Source organism: Zasmidium cellare (genome assembly GCF_010093935.1).
Source record: "Zasmidium cellare ATCC 36951 unplaced genomic scaffold M409scaffold_8, whole genome shotgun sequence".
Lineage (NCBI taxonomy): Eukaryota > Fungi > Ascomycota > Dothideomycetes > Mycosphaerellales > Mycosphaerellaceae > Zasmidium > Zasmidium cellare.
The window spans coordinates 417,281-438,550 of record NW_022986952.1 but is presented as its reverse complement, the minus strand read 5'-3'; the positions used below and the strand labels follow the sequence as shown (position 1 = coordinate 438,550).

The 21,270-nt window shown below is 53.6% G+C and overlaps 8 protein-coding genes across 8 annotated transcripts; 6 read left to right on the top strand and 2 right to left on the bottom strand.

The window, feature by feature from the left end:
- Positions 1–58: 58 nt before the first annotated feature.
- Positions 59–3,077, top strand: M409DRAFT_51860 (uncharacterized protein; the record flags this gene model as incomplete). Its single annotated transcript, XM_033811923.1, has 5 exons — positions 59–1,329; positions 1,377–1,508; positions 1,566–1,581; positions 1,865–2,651; positions 2,701–3,077. 5 exons carry the CDS (start codon positions 59–61, stop codon positions 3,075–3,077), a joined length of 2,583 nt encoding a protein of 860 aa, XP_033670986.1.
- Positions 3,078–4,051: 974 nt separating this feature from the next.
- On the top strand, positions 4,052–5,307 carry M409DRAFT_19703 (uncharacterized protein; the record flags this gene model as incomplete). The annotated part of the gene is made up of 2 exons (XM_033805053.1): positions 4,052–4,868; positions 4,919–5,307. 2 exons carry the CDS (start codon positions 4,052–4,054, stop codon positions 5,305–5,307), a joined length of 1,206 nt encoding a protein of 401 aa, XP_033670985.1.
- Positions 5,308–5,679: 372 nt separating this feature from the next.
- Positions 5,680–6,389, bottom strand: M409DRAFT_64460 (uncharacterized protein; the record flags this gene model as incomplete). The annotated part of the gene is made up of 2 exons (XM_033816093.1): positions 5,680–6,181; positions 6,241–6,389. The coding sequence occupies 2 exons, from the start codon at positions 6,387–6,389 to the stop codon at positions 5,680–5,682; spliced, it is 651 nt and encodes a 216-aa protein (XP_033670984.1).
- Positions 6,390–6,815: 426 nt separating this feature from the next.
- On the bottom strand, positions 6,816–9,080 carry M409DRAFT_64459 (uncharacterized protein; the record flags this gene model as incomplete). The annotated part of the gene is made up of 2 exons (XM_033816092.1): positions 6,816–8,611; positions 8,654–9,080. The coding sequence occupies 2 exons, from the start codon at positions 9,078–9,080 to the stop codon at positions 6,816–6,818; spliced, it is 2,223 nt and encodes a 740-aa protein (XP_033670983.1).
- A 743-nt stretch (positions 9,081–9,823) lies between these two features.
- Positions 9,824–11,050, top strand: M409DRAFT_64458 (uncharacterized protein; the record flags this gene model as incomplete). The annotated part of the gene is made up of 1 exon (XM_033816091.1): positions 9,824–11,050. The coding sequence occupies one exon, from the start codon at positions 9,824–9,826 to the stop codon at positions 11,048–11,050; it is 1,227 nt and encodes a 408-aa protein (XP_033670982.1).
- A 392-nt stretch (positions 11,051–11,442) lies between these two features.
- M409DRAFT_19699 (uncharacterized protein) lies at positions 11,443–12,051 on the top strand (the record flags this gene model as incomplete). Its single annotated transcript, XM_033805052.1, has 1 exon — positions 11,443–12,051. One exon carries the CDS (start codon positions 11,443–11,445, stop codon positions 12,049–12,051), a length of 609 nt encoding a protein of 202 aa, XP_033670981.1.
- Positions 12,052–13,487: 1,436 nt separating this feature from the next.
- Positions 13,488–17,448, top strand: M409DRAFT_19698 (uncharacterized protein; the record flags this gene model as incomplete). Its single annotated transcript, XM_033805051.1, has 2 exons — positions 13,488–14,358; positions 14,414–17,448. 2 exons carry the CDS (start codon positions 13,488–13,490, stop codon positions 17,446–17,448), a joined length of 3,906 nt encoding a protein of 1,301 aa, XP_033670980.1.
- Positions 17,449–18,985: 1,537 nt separating this feature from the next.
- Positions 18,986–20,860, top strand: M409DRAFT_19697 (uncharacterized protein; the record flags this gene model as incomplete). The annotated part of the gene is made up of 3 exons (XM_033805050.1): positions 18,986–19,123; positions 19,183–20,701; positions 20,763–20,860. The coding sequence occupies 3 exons, from the start codon at positions 18,986–18,988 to the stop codon at positions 20,858–20,860; spliced, it is 1,755 nt and encodes a 584-aa protein (XP_033670979.1).
- Between the last annotated feature and the right edge of the window lie 410 nt (positions 20,861–21,270).

Below are 21,270 nucleotides of genomic sequence, written 5' to 3'. Positions count from 1 at the left end.
ATCGTTTCACATTTGGCGGCGATGAAGAAACGCCAGTAAAGATCATCCCTTTGTCACGATGGATCGAGAGAGACCGGATGGACAGGAGGAGCAGCTACCATGTCAGTACAGTGCAGTTCCGCACAATGAAGAGCGCGAGCTGAATCATCACTTCCCACAGCACACCATCAGACCAGCACCCGCTTGGCCCCTCGAAAAGCTCATGATCAGCCAGCAGTACTTCGTAGAAGCAAGCGCGGCATGGCTCAGATGCCACTCAATCGAGTGCCACCGCGACTTTACTGACATGATCACCGCCTCCCCTATCCTCAAAGGCAGTCTGACGCGTCTGACGAGCACATGGCAAAGAATCTGGGGGCGTTCTGTGGATTTCAATGTCTTGAAAAATTGCACCCAACTTCGTGAGCTCCGACTGCACGTTGCTGATTGCATCTTCGATCACGTTGCCACCAAGATGTGCTATCAAGATTCGTACGTGGAGGCAGACTACCAGGCCATTCGGCAGCTCAACAGCATCCTTGCGATTCCGGCGTTGGAGAGTGTGGAGCTTATACCCATGGAGAGCAAATTGGCGAAGACGGACGAGGAAAAGGAGATCTGGAGGAGGAATGTCGTTGACCTTGAGGCGTTCCTGAATCGGGCGGTGAAGGCGTTGAGGGAGGCCCCGAACAAGGCAGGGAGAGAGGAAGAAGCACCCAAGAAGGCCGCAGATCGGTTCTTGCAGTTACCTAAGGGGTTCATGCCGCTGACCATGCGAGCTCCGCCGAGACCATCACCATTGTCAGTGCCATTTCTTGGACTGTCCTCGACGCCAGGACCACCTTTGATGCCAGCATCAGCCCCGACGCGAGCACTACTCTCAACACCAGGACTACTTCCAGCGCCAGAGCTATCTCCAATGTTCGGACCATACTCACTGCGACCACTACCCTCAAGGCAAGTACGTCCCTCGATGCCAGCAAGACCGTCGATGACAGCACCACCCCAAATTTCAAGACTATCCTCGAAGCCAGCACCAGCACCTGTCGAAGTGCCAACACGACAGCCTACGGCAGCGATACCGCCAGTACAAGAACTAGCCTCGTCGTCAACACCACCTTTCACCCTTACAAAGACTCACGTGAAAGTACACCCATCGCCGAGCAAGGAAGTTGTTAAAGCCACCACCTCGTCCGTGTCTGGAGCACCAACTGTCGCCACTAAGAAGGCGAGCAATCTTCTGCAGGACAGTCATCGCGTTTCACTTGCAAAGTTGTTCGCCAATTACCCACTCATTGTCGCTCTAGCTATAGCCGGCTTCACACTCACGATCGTCAACACTATCATTCTGTTGGTCATTATCATCTATCAGACAGGGTCTTGAATTAATTGTGAAGTGGACCAAGGACTAGAGACTCTCGCTGCACATCTGCTGGAGCATCTTGGCTAGAGACAATGCAGAGTGAGACATGCCATTCGACACAACTTATACCATGTGGTCACTCCTATGTTCCACTGCCAACCTTCCAGTGAGTGTCTCAATCTGTAATTCTTTCATTCTGCTGCTGCCTGAGATCATGCTCCAGTAGAATGGCCATGGGGGTATATCAGGACTCATCCTCCTTCCTCTTCGCCCTCTAGTTCCAGACATCAACGAGAGTACACGAAACGAACAGCCCAACATCATGAACAAACCAAACAGAGCAAGACCCAGTGTCCTCGACCAGTGCCCGGTCTTCTGAGACAATCGCCTCTTCCTGGGTTACGTCGGAAATCGGGAGTGCTGGTTCGGCTGCATGTCCATGGAAGATGCTGCTAGAGAAGGCGTGGACCATTGGCTTGAGTGGTACCAAATCTGGCTCTCTGAGACTTGCACGCCGATGAGGAACTTCTCGATCACGCCCGCGCTTGTGCGATCGATGAGGAAGAAAACATCAAGAAGTTGGTGGACCACTACCGAGCAGATGACGATGTCTTGCATTCTACCACCCCCGAGGGTCGGGTCAAGCGCTACGCTCGGCTGCTGGAAGAAATCAACCTGAAGAAGATCAATGTTCGAGATAATGGCAACAGCATGGGCTTCGACGTCGTGCGCAAGCGCTTCATTCCGCGGGCTAGACCCGGCAGAAAGGGAGTGCTGAGTCCCACTGGTGGTCTAGGGGCTCGTGAAAGCAGTCAGTCTAGAAAGAAACGAGGAAGAGAGGGTGCAGATCACGAGAAAACAAACGTAGTCAAGAAGCGGAGAGTGAGCAACAATGGCTTTGTTGACACGACTTCCAATGACTGCGGTGATCTTCACATGAGCAACGATGACGAAAACGACGACGAGGATGATGACGAGGTTCTGCCTTACGGACCAGAGGATCCAATGGAGGCAAAGTCTGAGGACGAAGGCGGAATTCAACAAAACGACATGCAGCCACCTCTGGCGCAGGAAGGACTTCCTGTCCAGCAAGAACCTCCCGTCCAGCAAGAACCTCCCGTCCAGCAAGAACCTCCCGTCCAGCAAGAACCTCCCGTCCAGCAAGACCTTCCAGTCCAGCAAGACCCTCCAGTCCAGCAAGAGCCTCCAGTCCAGGAGAACGCTCCCGTTCAGGATGACCATTCGGTCCAGGTAGGCAACTCAGTTCAGGAGGACAATCGCTTGTCGGAAGCAGATAGAATGATGCAGCGTAAGTACCCACCTCCCTTGCCCGAAGATCATTCACTAACCATTCACAGTCAAGAACGCTCTCAACGACCTGTACTGGAGCGACTTCGCAGTTGGAATGCGGCAGTCGATCGACAACATCCAACACGAGGCCCAGGAAGCGCAGAAGAAGATGTACGCTCTGGAAATCCCAGAGGTTGTGGTCTCTGTCGGTACCAAGGTGGTGGAACTGTTCGATCGGTCTCTTACACGTGCAAAGGCTGCTGTGAGAGCTCAGCAAGATTTTGTTGACTTCATCGGACAGGGCACCATGTCTGACGACTCAAATGAAGCTCTTCGGCTGGGCATCGCTCCGTTGAAGATGTACATTAACTTCGTGGCTGACAAGGTAGACCTGGTCGAGAGTGCGATCGAACAGGTGCAACAGTACTTGGAGGAGGAGCTTTGAGGAGAATGGTGGGAGTCAGGTGTCAATTGGAGCATCGCTGGCTTTGAACATCTGATGTACGTAGACTTGGGAATGCCAGTGCTTTGGCTCTATTCATTGCTCTTTTCCTGCTTCATGCTCGTCAATTCGAACCACAGTGTTAGGCCAAAGGTTCTCCTCGTCGTTGAATCTGTCGTCGTTCTGAATTACCTCAAAAAGAAACACCCCTGAACAGCGCTTGAAAAGGCTCCATTGCTGTTCGCATGATACATCAGATCAAATCGACAAGAGAAATTCACCATTCTGCCCTTCGTCATATTCTTGGGCATTACCCATACCAACAGGCGTCAAGGGCTCTCGGGGTTGCGAATTGCTGGAGTACTTCACAACGTCAACGAATTCGTCTCGTTCCATCCCTCTGCCAAAACTTGACTTCAATCTCACACGACCAATCCACCGACATTTACTTTCGAGAGAGCCCAGTGGCTCTGGTTGAGACAACATGTATGGCTACGCCCTTTCGAAGCGAATATGAATACCCCTGAGCGCAGGACGTCTTGTGAGTTACGGCGTGTCGGATGGGTCACAGCCACTCAGCGCATATTGAATCCTAAGGAGATGGCCAGCATGTCCACTGACCTTACGGAAGGCATGAACACCCTCACCAGATCGGTCTACCACACTTCGCACCTCTGAGCATCAACAACCTCACGCCGTCGATGGTCACTTGCCAGACATCCGCTTGAGACATCCATAGTCTTCTCCGGTCGCTCATACAGCATTCGATTCTGTCCTCGGTCTCGAAGGTACTGTCTCACCTTCTTTCAAGCTGGAGATATCTATGCCTGCAGCTGTGCTGCCTGGTATGTCTCAGCGCTCCGAGGTTCTGGAAAGAGCTCGACGATATGTGGTTGAGTATATCAAGCACGGCATGCGATGCCTCCTACTTGGACCCTCAGATAACCCATCCAACCGACGAGGGCCCACCGTTAACCATGATCGATAGACCTCCAAGAGTCAGACCCGATACGATCGATGAGTGTCCCATATTTCGAACGAGATGGCTCTTCGTTGGCCACGACGACATCGATCGAGAATGCTGGTTCGGGTGCGTGTCTGCCAAGAAAGCCCGAGACGAGAATATCGAAGAGGACATCGACTGGTACTGGACTTGGGCTTCGAACGCTCGACCGGATCCTGCTGAAAAGATCAGCCCCTGCACGGTCACAAAGGAGGACCCGAATCTTACGAAGCTTTTAGACCAGAACAATATGGAGACGGACATTTTGTCGAGACTCTCTCCGGACGAACGGACCCTACGGTACGCCAGGCTCTTGCACGGTATCAACAGGGGAAAGTACAATGTCCGAGAGCGCTTTGACAGTGACAGGATGCAGCCTGTTGAAACTCCTTTCTTGAGACGGCCACCACCTGGCCCGCGCTCCAGTTTCACTCAGGACAGTGATCTCACGGCCGACAGGTCTAAGGGCAAACGCAAACGCGAAGGATCGAGATACGATGGATATGGAGACGATGACCAGGAGACCGCTCACCCGCGCAGAGCAAGCGCGAAGAAGACGAGGCGGGCCAAGGAACTGGTGGACGATGTAGAGTTCAGCGACGCCAGCTACTCCCCTGGGTATGTCAGCACATATCTCGACGATGATGAAGACGACGACGAGGGATTCTCCTTCCCTGATGGGCAGACCGTGAAGGCGAAGGACGAAGAGCCACTTGAAGGAGCAACAGATGACACGGAAGGCGTGAATGTTGACAAGCCCAATCCCTTGATCGCCGAACGTGCTGAGCAACGTAAGTTTCAAGTACTCCTGAGCTCGCGCATTGTACTGACAATCTTGTAGTCTTGAAAGTCCTCGAAGAGCTGCACGAAGCCCCTTACGCGGTTCCTCTGAGAGCTCAAATCGATAAGCTGCTACACGACATCGACGAAGCCCAGAGGGGAACTGACGCCTTGGACATTGCTGAAGTCGCTTTGCGTCGTGGTCGGCAGATGCTATCCCTGTTCATCGAGGCCGTGAGGTGGGCAACGAATGGCGCTAACTGGCAGGAGCGATCCTTCGTGGATTATCTCGAACTTCATCACTTGCCTGAAGAGCTCAAGGAAGCAAATCGAAGGCTCACGTTGGAGCTGAGGGGGTACGTCCGTATCGTTAGCGAGAAGATTCAAAGTGTTAAGGGTTTGAGGAGAGAGTTGGAACAAGCTGCTCGCGAGGACGAGGAGGAGTTGTAATCTTTTGATGTTCATACTCTCTCGTTTGGAAAGCATTGCGTCTTGTGGCGGGCAGACCTGTGTCTGGGTCGATCAGGAAGATTGAACAGGTCTTGATGGAGGAGAGGAAGATGGGCATGGAGGCGTATCTGGGGAGAATGTTTCGATGGATTGGCGAGCGTGTGGGGGTTTGGCGATGTGGGATGATGTGATCTGTATGGTGCTTCTTAGCCTATGCTTCCCCCGTACATACCCCTTTGTGTCCCGTAGACATCCGTCGCAGCTTTTTGCCAACGCACGGGCTCTACTTCAGGGTGATAAGTCCTCTCTTTTCTCAGCCGTTTCCACCATCTAGTTGCCCATCAAAGAAGTACCTCCTTAATCGCAACCCCTTCAGCTCCCACTCAACAAACTCTCCTTCTTCGCCTTCTCACTCTCCCTCAACTCATTGATCTCCTCCTTGCTCATATTATACGACCCGGCCACCTGGTTGAAAGGATTATCAGGATGCTTCTCAAACTCCTTCCGAATCTGATCGATCTTCTGCTGCCGCCTCAGACCCTTCTCATCCTTCATCTCTTCCAATCTCCGTTCCTCGTACTGCGCGTGCGCGGCCTTGAATCTTCGCTCGGGGTGTCGGTCGATCTTGTCCTTGTTGTCGGCTGTGAGGGAGAGGGCGTCGAGCGCGTTGTCGATGCCGGTGGCGTTGAGTGCTGCGAGCTCTTTCTTTGAGGAGGGCCCGTCCAGGCCGGAGAGGTCGAGGCCGCGGGATTTCTTGGGGGTGGCTTTTCCTTTGCCGCCTTTGCTGGGTAGTGATGCCTCTTCCTCTTTCAATAGTGCGTCCTTTTCGGCCTTCTTGCGATCGGCTTCCGCCTTTTTGGCCGCTGCTGCTTCTCTGTTGAGGGTCGGGTCAGCGAGGGACCCGAGGATGTGCGATCGTAGACTTGATCTTACGCTTTGCTGCTGTCCTTAGCACCCTTCGACCACTCTGCTGATTCTGCTGCCGCCTTCTTTGCGTCCTCTGCTGCTTTCTTGCCTGCTGCTACTTCCGCCTTCTTCGCGTTCCCCGCCGCCTTCTTCGAGTTCTCCGCTCCTTTGGCCATTTTCAAAGTTTTCTTGAGCAGCCGATATGTAGACGATGTATGTGCGATCGAGTTTGCGCAGGCTCGGGGCTGGAGGAAGGCTGGTCCAGTCGTAGGTAGTGATGTTTGGATAGAATGTTTTGGCAGTGACGCATCGTACGAAGTGGGCTGCTGCGAATTCGGCGAGCCCCGCTGCCACGCGATTTGACATGTGACTGCGCACGAGCCTCGCGTCCATGGATGGCTCTGAGGGAATGGACAAGCACTTGATAGAAATCTGATCTACGTTCTTCCATACAAAAAGCTATGATACAGCAGCGATAGACAATGTGCTTGTCCCTTTCAGTCGCCCCAACAAGCCCTTCTCGTCATGGCCTGTGGAGGGAGCCGCTCAGTGCGTATTATCAGTGTCACCAGTACCATTAGTCTCGATTTCTTCCATCACCGTCAATCGTACATCTCGTCGTCTTCGTCCAATTCGTCAGTAAGGTCGACAACACCTCCATGCATGTGAAACCCTCGTGGGACTTGCTCGCGCTCCAGCTGGTGCTCCAGCTCGTCCTCCACCTCCATGGCATCACCTTCCGTTGCGTCGCCTTCCACGCCTTTGTCATCCACTACATCCTCTTCCATCATATCATCGTTTCCACCACTCTCCGCATCCATGCTATCAGCTTGTACAGCAGAAGCCATGTTGCCCCAGGCGCTGGAACCCACCTGTGCACTTTCGCGTCTCTTTTGCTCTTCCAGCCGCTGGTGGCGCGCGGCGTGGTACTCCTCCAGGCCTCCTTTCTTTCCATCCAGCACTTTCAGTGCCTGCCTCCGTGCATTCACTTGTTTTTGCGAACGTTCTTCATCTTTGACTCCAACGAAAGCATTGTTTACCTCATGCAGGTCCAGCTGCTCGATTCGAGTCTCGGCCCAATACCACGACTTGCCGGCAGCTCTGTCAATCCGAGCGTCGTGGTCACGACTGTACCTTCTAGCCTCTTGTACACCCTCCAGACATTGCGATATGTCGGATGCGCGGAACTTGGTTGCGGGTGTTGAGTTGACGGCCTGGAAAGAGGAAGGGGCTACCATGTCAGTCGGCGTTGAGAACCAGGCTTTGACAGCCGAATCCTCGAGGCAGCGTCCGATGACTCTATGGTATGGGACTTCTAGCTTTGCCTTAACGTCTCCGCAGTCGACTGCGTGGAACCACTGTCCGTAGCTCTTGAACCAAGCGGGTAGACCGTGCTCTCCTGGCTTCGCAGGAGATTTGGCGATGCCATCGCTACTCTTTTTGGGATCCAAGGTAAACGCCCTCCCACATACGTGGAGGCAGGTCATATAGGGGCGTCCATTGTCGTAGTCGTTCTCAGACGCCTGGTCCAAGTTCACGAAGCGAAGGCGAATGGAGCTAATGACCATTACGTCTGTGACTGGCCGCTTGGATTCCGTTGGCGATAAGCGAACAACATCGCCCACCATGATAAACTCCGGACCGAGGTACACTCCTCTTATGAAAAGAGTTGCTTCAGGCCAAACGCCCTTGAAGCTGTACTTTCCGATCAAACTGAAGGAGCCAGCTGTCGCGAGCGTGTGCCTGACTGTGGCATGCCAATCTTGTTCAGGCAGTCCACCCATGCACTCCTTCCAGAATGAGAACGGTCGAATGGCATGCAGCGGCACGTATTTGTGCTGCTTGCTGTGGGGCTTGTAGTCATTTGACGGCTCTGACAGGGGCTCGATGCGAAATCCGGTGTAGGCGACATTCTGTTTCTTGCTTTTGGGAACTTCAGACAAGTCGTCGCTCCCGACTGGTTCAACTGGAAGCTGAGTGACGACTCCGGCCTCCCATTTCAACCGGTCTAGCCAAGAGCGCGAATCGGGATCCGTGCGTCGTAGGGTTTGCGTGCTCGCATCCCAAGCAATGGCCTCGCCGTTGGACACGCTCCGCGCAAAGAGCACTACTTCGCCCATTCGTGGAACATAGGCAGGTTGCGACTGCCAGTCTGTTAGCAAGCTTTGCAGCTCTTCATTACCGGCTCTCCAGTCTGGCGATAATTGATCGATGATGTTCTCCGATATGCCATTGGAACCCGCCTCACTGAGTCTGTCCAGTAACTTTCGGTAGACATCTGGGGTACCTTCCTCGTCGACGGGATTTCCACGTGCTGGCGCTGGCGAGTCGGAGTCAAGACGGCCTTGCGGAAGGCCTTGGGGGTTGTCTTTGCGAATGGCAGATTTAGACGAGCTGGCTGCTTTCGCGATCGGCTTTGCGACTGCGGGTGCGGGTACACTTCCAAAGTGTGTAGATCGCTCTGATTGACTGCCACTAACAATCGAGTTGCTCTCACTCTTTCTCTTGCCTTTGCCAATTCCAGTACAGAGTTTGCAGGGACAGCCGATCGTGCCATGATAGTCTTGCAAGTACTTGAAGTGAGGGTAGATCTCGTTCAGTGATCTGAACACACCATTCGGATGACCATACAAGTACCGGTCCACGTGCTTCGAGCCATCACGTTGTCGCTCAAAGCCTGCGAACCCAGTCGGAAGCCGCGCGAGTTTGTAAGTGACGCCAGGGAGTTGATCGCCTCGCTCCTTCATCCAGCGGTCGGCCAGTTTCTCAAGGAAGTATGTGTCGTTGCGAACCATAGCGGCCACACCGGGCTGTGCACCAGTGCCATCCGAGGATGGTACTACGTCGACAATCTGCACCGATGCCATGTTTGGGGCCTCGCAGATGTCGCATCAAAGACTCCAAGCAGAGATCAGCGCGATAGCATGTCGCGTGAAGATCGGGCCAGTGTTGTAGACTAAGAAGCCACGTCCTGGGGTTGACCTGTTCGCAAGGCTGGTTGCAGCGTTGGCAGCAGGTTGAACAGATCGTCGCGGTAATGGTCACTTCCACATGGCGGGCGCACGTGTTGCGGTTTGCGTTGTCGCGGGTTCCTTGGCCAATGTGTCGACGTATGCTGTAAGGCGGCAGGCCAATGAAATGTGTCGCCTGTGGATCGTCGACTGCTTTTGGAGTTGTTGTTGTCGAAAAGGTGAAGTCGAGTTCCAAGAATATCAGATTGGCGAAGTCGCATGGCAGGGGTGAACCGAATTGAGTTGAACTCTACTTTAGCGTGCACGGACACTAATGGCAATGTGCGCCGACTTGTCGCTCCAGCTGCTCATTCGCTCACTCTGTCATCTCGGCATCCAGCTCCTCTACACGTCTTTGGACCACCACTCCTCCAACTTCCCTTTCAAGTGGCTAGACGCCGCCACCGACAGCTATAGCTCCTTTACCTCTGCAGTATAGTTCACGCTATCGAACAATGAAAGCCCTCAAAGGCCCTCCAATCTCCATTTCTCTGTTTCTTTCTTTTGACCTTTGCGCGCTTGCGAACAATAGCTACTGATAACGACGGCAGAAGCAGTACAATCTTCCAAATCGCATACGGGCAGCAGCAGCACCAAGCATGAAAGATCAACCCGACACGGCACTGCGGACGCCCGCCAGCAGGCGAATCTCGTCTCCGGCCTCTCAGCGCCTTCAGTCCGTCACCGAGAACCGTCATCCGCGAGCACCGCCGCCGATTCCGGTAAAGAGCATTCTGCGGAATTCGACATCTACACTGTCATTACCGTCGAGCATCATCGTGACCCCTCCTCAGGATCACGAGAGCGACAAGCAGACGAGCAGTAGCGGGACGGCGGCAACAGGTGGAACAGCTCCACCATCATATCATTGGGTGCCCGAACAACGTGCCGTCGACAATGAGTCGTCGCTAGACAGTGGGCCTGTGGAGGGCGAGAAGCTCGCAGAGCTACGCAGAAATGGCGGATACAAGCGAAGGAATAAGAGGGGTGGTTGGTGGCGTATGCTGTTGGTTATTATCGTCGTGTGCATTGTTGTTGTTGGGCTTGCCGTTGGTCTAGGCGTAGGCCTGACTGTGGGAAGACGGGAACACGGATCGCAAGACGATGCTGGAGCGAACACATCGGGGGCACCTGGGAACGAAACTCAAGGTTCAGGGCCGCAGCCATTCCCACTCGGACAGTACACAATGCTCACGGCTCTTAAGAATGTCTCGACAGATTGCACGTCGAACGCAGAAACGTGGACCTGCTACCCGCGCACCATATACGATCCCTCAAATCCAAGTTCCGGTGGTCTAGCAACTTTTGACTGGATACTCACGAACACGTCTTCCATCTTTGCCACAATGGGCTCGGGTCCAACTCCAAATGAAGGTGTTCCAGCGAACATTTCGATAAGCTCGACAGACAACCCTCTGAGCATTGCCATCAACAACCAGTCCTTGACATACATCTCTTCGGCGTCAAACTCAAGCACAGCAAGGCTCACTTTCAGCTACACGATGGGAAAGTCTGTATTTCCTGCGACCTCTCTCACGGACAACAACGTCGGCACACAATGTTTCTTCAACCAGACCGTCTTTATAGGAACGTTATACCTCTCAGCACCACGAAACTACCCGCCAGAGGGCACCAACAGTAGCAGCGTGCAGTCCAGCAACATCCAATGGCCTTATGCTGTCGAAGTCACGCAGAGCAGCCCCGGGGGAGAGGACAGCCCGGCGTGTTACGAGTACATGAATGGGGTGAACCGAGACAGAATAACGACAGGACTCACGGCCCAGCCTCAGAACTCTCAGTGTTCCTGCGACTACAACAACTTCTGAGCTGGCAATGAATATCGGCGGCTAGTCTCTTTGTGTTTGATGAGTTTATGATGATACCCCAACACCGCGAAAGTAGTGTATGTAGCTAGTAGAAGACTTATGAAGAGATGCCAACGCGGCCCAATGCCTCTGAAGCAGGTACCGGGGATCGTTTAAAGGAGCATCCAGAGTCCCCTGAAGTCGGTCTGAGAGAGTTCGCGCTAGCGCCTAGCTTCCACATGTTTACTACTACTCCGCATCCAAGCCAGTGCACTCATGACCATACTCCCATCCCTCTTCAAACTCGGGCTTGACTTGTGGGGTCTCACAACACAAATACACATTGAACGACGTGCCAGCTCTGGTAGGGCCCTCACAACCATCGGCTTCAAATTGCCCAAGATTCGATCACAATGGAGCACAGCCTTGCCGAGGACTCACCCTCGACCGTATCAACAACTCAGTCCACGGTCTTCCGTCTCATGGATCTGCCACCAGAATTACGTGAGGAGATATATTACCACGCCTCGCCATCATTCCCACCTCTGGAGACCAGCAAACCAGACATCGCTCGAGTTCCGGCGATTGCACAGCTATCACGGCAGACTCGGAACGAAGCATTGGCCATCTTCTACAAAAACAGAGACATCCACATGCGTCTCCACACGGATGAAGATATCCTGAGTGCAACAGGCTGGCTGGACGCCTGTGCGAAGAATGCCGAACTATCCCACAAGATCACCATTTCCGGGCTCTTCACTCGTTTGAGCACCTTCACTCTTGTCATATCGTGCCAGAAGAAAGATCCTCAGTTTACCGTGGACGTTCAATCTAGCATCGAGGAGGAGTTTCGGGGAATCGTCAAACACACGAAGAAAGGTGTCCGCATAATGAAGGACGAAGTCTCGAACTACCTGGAAAATAAGACAGTGCGGCGTCCAGAGGACCGCAGAGGTCGGCTAACTGTGGGCGAGATGAGGTCCATTGTGAACATTGTGCGGAAAGTCGCAGGCTGTGGTTGATGTCGCGATGTGCTGGGATGACTGGTCTTGGATGAGAATCGACATATCGACTATCACACTACCTTGCTGTCATCAGTTGGTGGAGTGATTGATTGTATGCGTCATCGGCACTCAGTGAATCGGGTGACAGCAGATGGTATTTGGATAGTTTCAAGAAACGTTATTCGATTTGGAGATGCTGCGCTCCAACCTTCACCCATATCTTCACACATTTGTTAGCGCACAAGATGCACGCTATCTGCTGCACCTCTCCTGTGCACAGCGGTGAATGTTCTCGTCGCCTGTCGTCAACGCCATCCACGTTATCGCCTGTCAGCCTGTCACTGCAATAGGCTAGAGCGGGCGAAGGTCAGGATATCCTCGTAGACCTCTGAGTTGTCACTCGGGGTCAACCCGGCGGATTTCGAGTGCCGAGGGCCAAGCACGACGTCACTGGGTCAAGGCGTACTGAAATAAAACGGGCGGGCGGCGATCCTGCGAGAAGCTTTTACGAGTTTGGACGTCAGGAGCAAATTAATGTCGCTCGCCTGCCACCTATCACGGGACGAAAACACAGCAACCAGGCCGACGGTCTTCGCGAGGTGTATCCTGTTGCACAAATCTGTGATCTGAAAAGGCCATGTGCCAGAGCAAGCGACGGTGCAAGGTCATGCAGCGTCATGCAGCCTCTGTGATATGAGGTGTGTGGCCCGCGCACCGACGAAGCAACCTGAAACGCCTCACCTTCGAACCAAGCGGAGAACGAGATTGCCAGCGGTTCATCGGCGGTTGTTCACTACTCGAACTAGCTGTCTACTATATGCTGTACGCGGAAGGCAGTAATTAATCCAACTTGCCAGACTGAAAAGAGCAGCACCCTCGCGGCGCAGGACACGAGCCACCGTGGAATAGGCAAAGCGGCCAGTGGAACCTTCGTATATAGCGTATGCAGGCGTGCAACCTTACCGCCGCCCACCATCTCAAACGGAGCAGCAGAGCAGCCACGAGTTACTATCGCCAGTGCCCGCAACGTTCTTGTGGTTTGTCGTCCTCGTCCTCGTCGTGAACGCATCGCGTGAGGGTGTGCGCAGAAAGAGAGCCGGCGCAAGAAAGCGCGCGTTCATATCGTTTTTCTTTGTCAGGGCCAGTGGGGACCCTGTCGTCGGTGGTCGCTTAGGTCGCCGTGCCCTCACGCTCCTTCGCGCCTACATCACCTCCATTCGCACCACCACCACCACCGCCCCTTCCGCTGTCGACACCCCCTCTCTCGAAGACTTTGCCAGCAGGTACTCGCCCGCAGTACATGCCCCTTTCCCTCTCTCGCCGACGCGCCAGCTCGTCGGCACCCAGCCGCCACCACGACGAAGAGACCATCCCCCTACGGTCAGTCAGGGCAGCGATCCAAGCTGCCATGCCCTCCTAACCACCTGCGGCCCTCTTCATCGATATCTCCAGATATGCCGCACGAGGAGACCTCGGCGGCGGTAGCCAGCATACTATCCAATTTCGCGAAACAATACCAGCCGCTCGAATCCGATTCTTTCCCTGCCTCCGCGATCGCCAATGGGATCAAGGCCAACCGCATTACCTTGCCCGGCGATGATACGGTCGAGAAGCGCACGCTGGAGCGTGAGCTAACGTCTCTTGCTACGCGCATCCAGTTCCTCGAGGCCAGAGCCACCAGTGGCATCAGCTCATTACCCATCACTCCCAACGAACCTTCATCTTCAGTCTTCCCGTCAGACGGCCCTGCGTCACCGCGCACGTCTGCAGCCCTCAATCCTCGACAACGGTCAGCGTCATGGGTTAATAGCCTTCTCGCCAAGAGTGATGGGGAACCTGCCTCGCGCCAGCTCACTGAAGAGCAATTTTCGTTTTTACGAGAGCACATCGACCAGCAGGCGCAAGAGATCAAGAGCCAGAAAGACTTTATCGACAGCATCAAGTCACAACTTACACACCAACAAAGCGCAACCAAGGCCGCGCTCGACACCCTGGGCAACTCTCAGTCTATAGACCAGCTGAAACGCGAGATCGAGAAGAATGCACAAATCAACGCAACGTACCAGAAGGTGCTGCGAGAAATCGGCACAATCATCACCGCAGTCGCGAATGGAGATCTCAGCAAAAAGGTTCTCATTCATGCCACCGAGAAAGACCCGGAAATTGCTCGGTTTAAGCATACCATCAATACCATGGTGGACCAGCTGCAGGAATTCGCCAGTCAAGTCACCCACCTGGCCAAGGAGGTCGGTACAGAAGGTCGCTTGGGCGGTCAGGCTATTGTACCGGGTGTGGATGGTATCTGGGCTGAGCTCACGCAGAACGGTAAGACATGGCTTAAGTGCGATTGGCGTTATAGAGTATTTCTAACGTTACACAGTGAATGTCATGGCTCAGAACCTCACAGACCAAGTACGAGAAATCGCCGTGGTGACGACCGCAGTCGCGCAAGGTGACCTCAGCCGCAAGATTCAAAGACCTGCACGAGGCGAGATCCTTCAGCTCCAGCAGACGATTAATGAGATGGTTGGGCAGTTGCGGACTTTCGCTACAGAAGTAACAAGAGTTTCAAGAGACGTCGGGACAGAAGGTGTTCTTGGTGGCCAGGCACAGATTGAAGGCGTACAGGGAATGTGGAACGACCTGACTGTCAACGTCAACGCTATGGCTAACAATCTTACTGCACAAGTGCGAGATATCGCCGAAGTGACGACTGCTGTCGCACAGGGTGATCTCACGAGACAAGTAAAGGCACACTGCAAAGGCGAAATCTTGGCGCTCAAGACCACAGTCAATTCCATGGTGCAACAATTACGACAGTTTGCTCACGAAGTCACGAAGATTGCTCGAGAAGTCGGAACCGAAGGACGACTCGGCGGCCAGGCGACTGTGCATGGCGTAGAGGGGACTTGGAAAGATCTGACAGAAAACGTGAACGGCATGGCCATGAATCTGACAACCCAAGTGCGCGAGATTGCAGAAGTCACCACAGCTGTGGCTCAGGGTGATCTTACCAAAAAGGTTGAAGCCGAGGTGCAGGGCGAGATTCTTGCACTGAAGAATACCATCAACACCATGGTGGACCGCCTAGGGACGTTTGCGTTCGAAGTTAGCAAAGTCGCCCGAGAAGTCGGAACAGAGGGCGTGCTTGGCGGACAAGCAGAAGTCAAGAACGTCGAGGGCAAATGGAAAGATCTGACCGCGAATGTGAACACGATGGCGAATAACTTGACGGGTCAAGTACGCAGTATCTCGGACGTTATCCAAGCCATTGCACGAGGGGACATGAGCCAAAGGATTAAGGTCCACGCACAGGGAGAGATCCAGACACTCAAGGACACAATCAACGACATGGTGACACGTCTCGACGCATGGTCTCTTGCCGTGAAACGAGTGGCACGAGATGTGGGTGTCGATGGCAAGATGGGTGGGCAAGCCGAAGTCGAGGGCATCACCGGTCGTTGGAAAGAGATTACGACAGATGTCAACATCATGGCCCAGAACTTGACTTCTCAAGTGCGTGCCTTTGCGGACATCACACACGCCGCGATGAAGGGCGACTTCACCAAGATGATCAACGTTGAGGCGTCTGGCGAAATGAACGAGCTCAAGAACAAGATCAACAAGATGGTGCTGAACTTGCGAGAAAGTATCCAGAAGAACAATCAGGCAAGAGAGGCGGCCGAGTTGGCGAACAAAACTAAGTCGGAATTCCTGGCGAACATGTCTCACGAGATTCGAACGCCTATGAACGGCATAATTGGAATGACGCAACTCACTCTTGACACTGAGCTGGAGCAGAACCAGCGGGACATGTTGAACATCGTCTTTTCGCTCGCGAACAGCTTATTGACCATCATTGACGACATTCTTGATATCTCCAAGATTGAAGCCAACCGGATGATCTTGGAAGAAGAGCCATTCTCGCTGAGAGGCTTGGTATTTAACAGTCTCAAATCTCTCGCTGTGCGGGCGAATGAGAAGGACATCAGCTTGATCTACGACACCGACAGTTCTGTCCCCGACTATGTGGTGGGTGACTCGTTCCGTCTGCGGCAGATCATTTTGAATTTGGCTGGAAACGCTATCAAGTTCACGGAACACGGAGAAGTTCGCGTCAGGATCTTCTCAGACCACAGCGTCGTGTGTGGTGAAGGCGAGGTCGTGGTCAAATTTGCCGTCTCTGACACGGGCATCGGCATTCACTCCAACAAGCTCGACCTCATCTTCGATACTTTCCAGCAAGCTGATGGATCGACGACTCGCAAGTTTGGCGGTACCGGCTTGGGTCTGTCAATCTCACGGCGACTGGTCACGCTGATGCGTGGTAAGATGTGGGTTGAGTCAACGTACGGCCAAGGCAGTACGTTCTTCTTCACCTGCGTTGTGCGGCTGGGTCCGCACGATCCACAAAGGGTTATGCCACAATTGCAGCAATACCGCAGACACAAGGTCCTTTTCGTCGACAATGGATTCACCGATGAGCCTGACGACGTCGCCGAGAACATCAAGGCACTGGATCTGGTCCCTGTCGTTGTTGGCAATGGCCGGACAGCACCAGCTGAGCTCGATCCGAACGATTCGTATGACTGCGTCATTGTCGACAACAGTGAGACGGCTCAGAAGCTGCGCAGCCTGGAGCGTTTCAAATACATCCCAATCGTCATGTTGGCGCCCCAAATATCAGTCAACTTCAAGACGGCGTTGGAGAATGGTATTTCGAGCTACATGACCACGCCGTGCTTACCAATTGACCTTGGTAACGCGCTGATTCCGGCACTGGAAGGACGAGCGGCGCCAATATCAGCTGACCACTCTCGAACCTTTGACATTCTCTTGGCAGAGGACAATGCGGTCAACCAAAAATTGGCCGTCAAGATACTGACGAAACACAACCACAAGGTCACCGTTGCCAATAACGGGTTGGAAGCCTTCGAGGCCATCAAGAAGAAGCGATTCGACGTCGTTCTCATGGACGTGCAGATGCCCGTCATGGGAGGATTCGAGGCCACCGCCAACATCCGCGAATACGAAAAGGCACATGAGCTGGCAAGGTCTCCCATTGTAGCGCTCACCGCGCATGCTATGCTTGGCGATCGGGAGAAGTGCATCCAGGCGCAGATGGATGAATACCTCTCGAAGCCATTGAAACCAAACCAGCTCATTCAGACCATTCTGAAATGTGCTACGCTAGGCGGTGCGTTACTCGAAAGGAAAAACGACGGGCGAAGCAGCCTACACATCGAGGAAGAGAAGAATTCTGATACTAGCCCAGATCACAACAGGTTAACGACTCCCAAACGGCCAGGCATGGAAGGCAGAGGATACACGGAGAACGGGCCCTCTGGTCTGGAAAGTCCCGCCATCGTTACTGCCGAGCAGGAAGATCCTATGTCAAGAGTAAGGCCTTTCTAATATATCCGTTCTAATTGTGAAGACGTGACTAACAAGGCCGTGGCAGGAAGCACTAGTCCGCGCTCACAGTAGCTGAAGTCAAAACTCACGGACGACCACGTGAGACTGCGGCTTCAGCCCTACCGACAACGAATCCACCATCTACCCTTCGATCGATTAGCGGAACTACTACCACAACTTTTCTGGCTGTTAGGTAAGGTTGGCGATAGCGGGTATCATTGTCTGTTTGGCGCTGTTGTGTACTTACGTTTTGGTTTGGCTCACGACATTTTGAGGCGATCATTGTCTCTTTCTGCAGGTCTGTTTTGTCCTTTTTTGTTGGTTATTGCAAGGCGAGAGGGAGAGAGAGGGGGGGAAGGGCGCGGCCGTGTGGCTTTGATGTTGCAACTGGATGGAGAAACAATGCAACAACACGGCCCTCTCATGTTGTGACATGGCATTTTCGGGCGCTTTGTGAGCATTACTTGGGTTATGATATCCACCCTATATGGCCTCTTACTTTGACGGCGGCGGCGGCGAAAGGCAGTCCTGAAATCAACTGTGGTGTTCGAGAACAACACCCGTCTTTCAAGTCATTTTCCAGTTCAGGCAGTTCGTCGGCGACGCTAGTTGGTGATGAATGACATGTGCGGTCTGGAGATCATCATCAAGCCCTGGATAGACTATGTCTTCCGGCGACCCCCTCAGCCCAACTAGCACGTCTGCCGAACAAAATAGGGCTCGTGGGTACCCTTTTCTTATACGGTCAACATGGGATACGGGATGTGTGACAGACGGTGACCGCAGCGAACCGGTGGCCGATTTAAGCTTTCGCGTTAGAGTTTGGACGCAAACCTGGGACACTTGGCACTGCATGGTTCTGGGGGGGTTTCTGCTTTGCCAACTGCTGCGCGCCGCTGACCTGGTGATGATGGATCGACGAATTGGAGACGGCGGCGGGGCTGTTCAGAGCGGCGTTGTTGATGAGACAAGCACTGGAAGAGGAGTACGTGCGGACGGTGTGCATGCATAGCGGGTATGCTCTCGGCTAGCCCTTCGAGGTGTGGCCAGCTGGGTCAGTGGGCTCCCTGCATTGATCACTAAACACGAAATCTGGAGCTCCCACCCCATCCCCAACTTCACCTCTCGCACCCTGTGGTACCGCAATCTAGCTCTTCGTGACATTACAAAGCACGGTGTTGACCGATCGGAGGCGGCGAGGAATACATCACGGGCTATCTTCATCTTGGCTGATTCGAATGTCTGATTTGGATCTTTGATCTGCTTTGTTACTTACTTTGTCTCCACATTATCAGCCCTTCTCACCCGCACGCTGTCTGTCAGCCAACACACGAGATATAGTAGAGAGGGAGGATCTACTACTATTAGAAGAGGAGCTTGATTTGTCGACAGTCTTTATATTGAGACTGGCCCAGCGTAGCACTTTGCTTGCCACGTTATCCTTCTTGTTGTTTAGTATTTCTTGATCTCGTCAACATCTGCCCTTGTGGCTTTGGATTGTTTACTCACCTCACCTACCCGCGAAATACAAGACATGATGGATGCTGCTTCGAAGGAAGAGCCACAGACTAGGAAGCGAAGGTCGAGGACGAGCAACTCTCCGGACAATAGTGGTGATGATGGAAAGAAGCGTGGGAGGCCGAGGGTCGAGAAGCAGGATGAGTCTGCTGCGGATGTATGTTCAGGTCGTTCTATCTCTACTATGAAGCTTCATACTGATCCACCTCATCATAGCGTCGACGAACACAGATCCGCATGGCCCAAAGGGCTTACCGTCAACGCAAGGAGAGCACACTCGAAGAGCTCCGCAAGCGCGTGTCCGAACTCACCAACATGATCGAGCTCATGAACAAGGCCTTCATCGATTGTCGAGATAAACTCGCTTCCTCCGGCATGCCTGCCAACCAGATCCAAGACATGCGAGAGACGTCGATGCAGTTCGAAGCGCTGCTGAAGTGCGCGAGGAACCCTGGCGAGGAGTGCGATCCGGAGATCACGCAGATCATTCAGCAGAGCTCCGGCAGCAATGACGGCGATCAGAACAAGACGATGCAGCCGAAGAATGTTCCTTCGTGGATGGACGAGGCGGCTGTGCAGGCGGTTTCGAGGCCGAGAGGATCCACCGCTCAGGTCGGGATGGGCTACGAGATGTACAACGACCAAGGTACGGATGAGATGGACATTGACTATCTGGGCGACTTTGGACAGTCTCAGGCTATTGGTCCTGCAAAGCCGAGTAGCCTCAGCTCGTTTGATGCTTTCAGGATGGATATGCCCACCTCGATGAACATACCGGCTTCGCTTACCTCTCCGATGACATACAGCTTCCAAGAGACGACGTTCGGAAGACGACTGCATAGAGCGTGTCTGGAGCAGGGTTATCAGCTGTTGCTTGACCCCGACCGCAGACCTCATACGTTCGAGAGGGTCTTTAAGCTGTCGCTGATGAGCAGAGACAGAGCGAAGCTGACCACTGCTATGAAGGCATTGTTGGATAGAGGCCCCCATGAAAACCTGCATACCAACGTCCCTCTGATTCATGTCGGAGGTGCCGGAACGCATTATCCTCGTCGAGATCCATTTGGCAATATGCAGCCCAAGAAAGAGTCGTGGAATCTTGGCGTAGTGGGCCCGCAGACTCTGGCATTGTTGGAGAACGCGGCGCGGGACAACCTCACAACGGACATGACTGTTGACATCGCCGGGTTCGAAGGAGAATGGTTCGATCCGTACGACGTAGAAGGCTATCTTCACGAGAAGGGTATCTTCATCGATCCGTCCTCGTCATTCGCCGAAGCGGAAGTCTTCGTCTGGCCGACTGCAGGATCCACAACGTCGACGACGTTCTCCTCAGCGACCTCGCCCAAGACACCCGATGCGCGAAGCGCCAGAGACTCCGGCCCACCGAGACCCTTCGACCAGGACCAGCTCGAGTTCCTCTCCCGCTACGACGCACTGCCGGATGAAGTGAACGAGTTCACGACGATGAACCTGACAGATATCGGCTTCTCAGATGCGTCGACCGGCTCCTGGATGAACTTCCTCCAGCCTGGGCAGGGAACCAAGAACCACTCAGCGTCCGTCGTGGATCCATCCCTGACGGCCATGAATACGTGGGAAGGCAGCCATTCGTCTGAGTTCTTGCAGGATTCGTCGACGTCGCGGATGAGCATGTTCAATAAGCCGGTGAATGGCCAGGCGCAATCGCAGGAGAAGAAGGTCATCATTATTGATGTCAGCAAGTTCGTGAAGGGTGAGTGGAACCGATCTTCATGACTCTGTTGAGGATGTTGAGCTGACTTTTGCGGTTGTAGTTTTGACTGTGTCTGGTGTTTGCATTGGACGGGGTCCGGGGTTCAAGAGGAGGGATGTTGATCGGGCGTTGGCGCTGTCGTCGTTTGATGCGTTCTAGAGGGATCATGCGGCAATGGTGAGAAGGGTGTAACACTGAATTTGCGTTATGAGCGTGCAAGATGCCTTCGTGGTCTTGAAACTCTCTGGAAGCACGAGACCCGAGCTCGTAGCCGGGAATGAGGAATTTCAAGACAGTGTGTTAGCCTGTGTATTCCAAACACCACTCACACGATGAATTGCCCCGTTTTGCAGCATCTTCATCTTCGTTTCCAAAGTCGACGATTGCGAGTTGTCTTTGACTGTGAACGTTGTCCTTATCTACGGGGTACCATATCCACACTTTTCTTCCTCGGCCCAACCCCAACATCCAACCCCAGTCGCTTTCACATGAAAAGCCAGCACATGTCATCGCCGACTCCCTCACTGGCCGGACATCTCGCTCCATCCCCGATCCCAGGTCATGTGCGC